At 39.5% G+C, this 6,352-nt stretch overlaps 1 protein-coding gene across 3 annotated transcripts in view; it reads left to right on the forward strand.

Moving 5' to 3' along the window:
• Positions 1-5,547, forward strand: part of CHN1 (chimerin 1) — a 214,213-nt gene extending 208,666 nt beyond the window's left edge. For all 3 annotated transcript variants that reach the window (XM_030916099.1, XM_030916100.1, XM_030916101.1), the window contains 2 exons: positions 3,170-3,275; positions 4,641-5,547. In XM_030916099.1, coding sequence (XP_030771959.1) covers positions 3,170-3,275; positions 4,641-4,812 — 278 coding nt within the window. In that variant the 3' untranslated portion in view covers positions 4,813-5,547. The remainder of the gene's footprint in view (positions 1-3,169; positions 3,276-4,640) is intronic.
• The last annotated feature ends 805 nt before the right edge of the window (positions 5,548-6,352 follow it).

Below are 6,352 nucleotides of genomic sequence, written 5' to 3' on the forward strand. Positions count from 1 at the left end.
TCGGATCATTCATGATTCTTCTGTTTCTCATATATCCTTCATCAGGAATCCAGTGAACTCCACCTTCAAAATATACCCAGAATCCAACAAATTCTTACCACCTTCACTGCTACCCCCTGGTCCAAGCTACTGTCATTCTTCACCTGGATGTTTTTAATAATTACTGGAATGGTCTTTCTGCTTTTATTCTTTGCCTTCCACAGTCTGTTTTCCATTGGCCAGCCAGAGTACAGATAACTGAAAAATACATGTCAGATCGTGACCTTTCTTTGTTGCTAACCTTCCCATTTATCTTAGTAAATGCTAAATTCTTAAAATAGCCTGCATCGCTTGACATGATCAAGTGCCCTGTTGCCCTTCTGACCACACCTGCTAATATCTCCCCCTTCACTCAACTGGCAGCCACAATTGGCTCTCCGCTTTTCCTCAGACATTATAGGCATCCTCTCCCCTCAGGATCTCTGCATGGCTGCTTCTCCACCAGCGCTGTCTTTCTCCAGATCTCCACATGGCTCATTACCATTGAGGTCTGTCCTGACCACACCACTTAAAATTGCAACCCCCCAATACTTCCGATGCTTTTATCCTGCTGTATTTCCCATCGCACTTGCCTCATTCCAATCGTGTAACTATAATATGTCATATTCATGGTTTATTGTCAGTCACCCTCAGTAGCAAGTAAACTCGCCATGTGCAGATTTTTTGCTCGCCCGATAACACTATCTCACAGTTCTCCCTACAGAGATTAACTGTGAAAATTAAAAGGAAACTGGGTTATTCTTTAATTTCCAGATTTGTGTAGTTTCAAATTAATTTATATTATAGTAAAAACTAGAGCTGGGTGCAGTGGTTTACACCTGTAATCCCAGCACTTTGAGAGGCTGAGATTGCTTGAGCCCAGGAGTTTGACACCAACCTGGACAACATAGTGAGACCTCGTCTCCAAAAAAAAAAAAGTAACATTTAGCTGGACATGGTGGTGGCAACACCTACAGTCCCAGCTACTTGGAAGGCTGAGGCAGGAGGATCACTCGAGCCCAGAAAGTCAAGGCTGCAGTGAACCATCATCATGCCACTGCACTACAGCTGGGGGGACAGAGCTGTCTCAAAAAACAAACAAAAACCCTAACTAGGCTGGGCGTGGTGGCTCACGCTTGTAATCCCAGCTCTTTGGGAGGCCGGGGCGGGCGGATCACGAGGTCAGGAGATCGAGACTATCCTGGCTAACACGGTGAAACGCCGTCTCTACTAAAAATACAAAACATTAGCCAGGCATGGTAGCGGGCGCCTGTAGTCCCAGCTACTCGGGAGGCTGAGGCAGGAGAATGGCGTGAACCCGGGGGATGGAGCTTGCAGTGAGCCGAGATCGCGCCACTGCACTCCAGCCTGGGAGACAAAGCAAGACTCTGTCTCAAAAAAAAAAAAAAAAAACCCTAACTAGTGGTTGTTATAGTACGTTCTTCTTTTATTCTAGAAATTCGATGATTAAATTTCAGTATCTGAGCTGGCACCACTGTTATAAATTGGCACTTTTTAAAGGCCACGAAGTTCAGAGACCATACATCATTTATCGTGGCAAAAAGCAAATCCATTCTTCATTCAAAGAAATGAGCCAGGAACTATGAGGAAATTTTGGGTAGAGATTGTAAAATGGTCAAAGTTTGTTTGAATTAAAAAGCTTCAGTCATTGTTCAGTTTCTGAAATTTATCACATCTGCTTTACCAATGCTAGGAAATTTTCACATTCATCTTACACCAATTTTTACCTGACTTCAATTCATTACCATTGAGTTGGTTTGTTTTATAAGTTGGAAACACTAGGATTTTTGGTCTTGTGTCTTGGATGTTGCATTCTGGTCAGATGTAGTCTTCATAGCATTTCAAGGCCGCCATCCTGATTAGGACTCAGCAGCATGTAGTCTCACTGAAATTACCTTGAAACCCAACTTTTTTTTTCCCCCACAAGATGGAGTCTTCCTCTGTCACCCGGTCTTACAGTGCAGTGGCACAATCTCGGCTTACTGCAACCTCTGCCTCCCAGGTTCAAGTAATTATCCTGCCTCAGCCTCCCGAGTAGCTGGGATTACAGGCACCCACCACCACACCTGTCTAATTTTTAGTAGAGACGGGGTTTCACCATTTTGGCCAGGCTGATCTCGAACTCCTGACCTCATGATCCACCCGCCTCAGCCTCCCAAAGTGCTGGGATTACAGGCGTGAGCCACCGCACCCGGCCTAACCCAACTTTTAAAAGCACCCCATCCTTTGACATTTGAGTAGAAGCAGGAATGTACTGTGGTGCTCTTTTTTGAGATTACAGAATTCCAAATATGTTGTTTTCAGTTATACAGATGACTAATGAATTGAATACAGTCTGACCTCAAAGGAATGTGCTGGGGTTTTGTTCATTTGGAACTAAAACATTCACATGTAGATGGTTCCCTTCAAAATTTGCACCTTTGGGAGAGTCACATTTATTTCAGGGCTCCCGCCATCAGGCAAAACACTTGGAAGTGCCTTCAAAGTCTGCCGTGCATTCTTCTGAATGTCTGAGTCAGAAAATGTTTGCATTTGGAAGGTAGATTTGATTTTTTTATATAAAACAAAGTAATTTAAAACTAAACATAATGAATAAAGCAAGTAAATGTTGGATAGTATATGTTTTGGTTTAAAAAGAAAAAAGTATGACTATCAATTAATAAGACTTTCCTGGGGTCAGAGTGGGTAATGGAGTGACACGGTTAGTATACCATTGCTGAAAATGGATATTTTAAGCAGTGTACCATCCCGTAAGTATTATTCTAAGGTCACTTCATTTGCATGTATAAGTTTTTATCTGTGTTGACATGTCTGAATTTTTTTGTTGTTACATCCTGTATTCAATGTCCAATTTCTGAAGTTGTCAGACTCCAAGACACTCAAGTGACAAAACTGGATGTTCCCTCCATCCCCAAAAGTCCAAGTAACTAGTGTTGCCACATTGAAACTAAGAGCCTTTGGAAATCTGGACTTGAACCTTAAAAATAATTTCCGAAGCTGTTGGACAAGGAATTATGAGAAAGCATTCTTACCAGTTTCAGAGGATTATCACAAGAATAGAATTCAGTGAACCATTTGTATCAATTTTGTGTTAATGCTTTTCTTCTTGGTATTCAACTTACCATTTTAGAAATTATGGATCCTGATGAGCAATTGGAAACCCTTCATGAAGCACTGAAACTACTGCCACCTGCTCACTGCGAAACCCTCCGGTACCTCATGGCACATCTAAAGAGGCAAGCTACTTTGAGTCTTATACTTGTATTGCATCCAAATTTTAAGGATAAAATGAAATGAAGGGCGAAAGAAAAGACAAATGATCTATTGAATGAATAAATAAATGCATAGCTATATTGTCTTTTGCGAAATTGTACTAGTTAAGAAGGAATGCTAAAAATATTTTACACTACAATACTGAGTGCAGACTTGATTGTGTTATAAATGGATTTGCAGTTTCAGTATATGTTTGCAGATATGCTAGAAATACCAGTATTCTGCCAAGGACGTGCACTAATTTTTGTGGAGAGAGTTGTGGCTGCAGAAGAGACCTTTGCATAATAAAGCAAGAAGCAAGCAACTTGGAACTTGCAAGGCAGCTCACTTTTCCTGTCTTATTGCTCCAAAAAAAGCACTTCAAACTTGGTGATGGGATTTTTCGATTATTGAATTAATGTTGCCAACACTGCAAACTGATGTAAAAAGTGGTGCAGTAAAGAAGTAAGGGATAAAGGGAGGAAAGAAAAAGTATTTCAGTTAGTTGTGGTTTGATGTTTTCAGGCGATTGATAGTCATGCAGCTTTACTCCCTTACTCGGTCACCCTTGGTCTCTATCAGTTGAAGCAAAGGTCTCCAGATTATATGACCAAGTTTTAGTAGTTTTAGGTTTTCAAAATTTAAAACCAATCAGAAACAAAAATACATTTGTGGCCAAAGGCATGAGTTATACAAAAATGATATTCTAGTCACTCATGAATGTTTAAATTTTTCCTCTCATTTAAAACCTTTGTTTATTGTGCTTACAACTTCACTTATAAATTCAGGTTTGCTTCCTATTGGGATGTAATTAAGTGTTCCACACTAAAACAAAGGACTAACTCTCAAATGATATTCTCTGTGCTACTGTGCAGTGGTAAAAAGCATATAAACACATACCCTCCCTGACGATGCTGCCTACCCATAGCCATTGCTTATTACTGTCGCTGCTGTTCTCTCCCTAGACACTTATTCAACTGTCTACTTGCAAAACTACTCTATAGCAAAGACAGCCAGAGTGAAGGGAGAGTGGGTGGATTAAATCAAGGTGACCCAGTTCCTTCTCAGCTATTTGCAAATGTAGGTTTAGAACTATAGGCTGTGGGCTGTGGCAGGAGGATCCATAGATAGAACTGAATCCATACAGTCCAGCACATTAACACCACAAGTTTAAATTATCTCTTAACATCATTTACTTTAGGGAAAGTCAGTACTTTGAAATTACAGAGAAATAACCTGTTGATAAGTAGATGCAAACTTTTATTGTGAATCTTGTTTTAGTGTTCAAGCACAATGAAGAACATATGGCTTACACAAAGTCATTTATTCCTGGTACTTGCATTTTTCAGAGTGACCCTCCACGAAAAGGAGAATCTTATGAATGCAGAGAACCTTGGAATCGTCTTTGGACCCACCCTTATGAGATCTCCAGAACTAGATGCCATGGCTGCATTGAATGATATACGATATCAGAGACTGGTGGTGGAGCTGCTTATCAAAAACGAAGACATTTTATTTTAAATTTTTAATTTGAGGGGAAAAGAAATGTTTTACAGATGAAGGAATGTTTTATAGTAATTTAATTTGCTCCTGTAGCTGCATTATTTCTTGATTAGAGGTTTGGGCATATAACCAGATTAAAGTGAAGGAACTTTGTTGTTTTTGTAACACCGCTCAGCTGTCTTGTAAAACAGTGAACACACGCTTTCCGGTTCTAGTAATCCTGGGTGTTTATCACGTTCAGAGAAACTCAAGCTATTGCATGATTAGCCCCCTATCTGGCAAGGAAACCCCATACAGAAGAAACAACAAACCTGCGCCTGCACCGCCTCTGCGTCCTGGGTAGTCTGTGCTTGTAATCCAGCATGTTTCACAGAGTAAGCCTGTTGTGACTTTGCTTTTGGGGTCTATGTCATTGGTTTCTGATGCTTGTACAAACATGCACACACAAATGGATAAAACAGCACCTCTGGCTGTTGCATTACCATAGACCATATCACATGCCTACATTTTGCAAATGATTTCTGGTTTCTCTTAGTTCTTCTCTAACATAGTACTTTCTTTCCAGCAAAAGCAAAAGGTGTTTTCAGATTTGTTACTTTAATAAGTTATCCATACCAATAAAAAGTGTACAACACAGCATTTTCTGTTAAGTTATTATTGGTTTTCAGTTGTAATTTTGTATTTTTTCTGGCATGCATTTATTTATTAAATTGGCCTTTAGAAATCAAAAATATTGATAGCTTACTTTTTTCTGTAAGAATATTCGGGAAAATGTCTTTGGCCATTTATTAAATACCGAGTACTTCTTCTGACCTCTTTTGTTTACTGTTAAAAGTGATAAGCTCCTAAAATAATCATTTAAAACTGCTTACAGTTAGAACAACCATTAATTGTATTTATTTTTCTTCTTGTATTACTCTGGCAGAAATCTAGAAAATATTTTCTTCACACTTTTTAACGAGGGGTTGGGCAGGAGTTCCTTCCAGAGCCCTCAGAAGAAAAAAGAGGCTAACTAAAAAGAGTGACTTCTTCTAAACATTTGATTTGTCAAAAATGTATGACATCGACATGCATTGAGCTAACAAGGCTACCTGAGAGATAAGCACCAGAGGGCAGCCTGGTGGCCAGAGAAGGGGTCTGCAGCTAGGGGCCAGGAGCCCACCTGTGTGGCTTGGAGCCAACATTTCTGTGCCTATCAGATGATCACCCTTCTAGAACAAAAGTTCCATCCTGCTTTCAGATTTTTAACAATAAAAGACACATATTCAAATTTTTAAGATTATTCCAAAAATAATGGGAACCGATGAAAATATGGACTGTTTCCATATTTTTGCCCCTAGGCTATAGTAGGAAATTGATAGTATGCTTTCATTAATCTTGATATTGAGAAAAATATGGTTTATTCAGTAGATATTCCATCTCAACTCTCCAGTCAGCCAGTCTCCTGTGAAGAACACCACTGCACTGAGCAACATCAAATACATGGATTGATAATATACAGAGATTTATATAGCATAGAATTTTTTTTTTAAATGGAGGCCACTAAAAGGCACTAAAC

The sequence above is a fragment of the Rhinopithecus roxellana genome, chromosome 14, assembly GCF_007565055.1.
Source record: "Rhinopithecus roxellana isolate Shanxi Qingling chromosome 14, ASM756505v1, whole genome shotgun sequence".
Taxonomy (NCBI): domain Eukaryota; kingdom Metazoa; phylum Chordata; class Mammalia; order Primates; family Cercopithecidae; genus Rhinopithecus; species Rhinopithecus roxellana.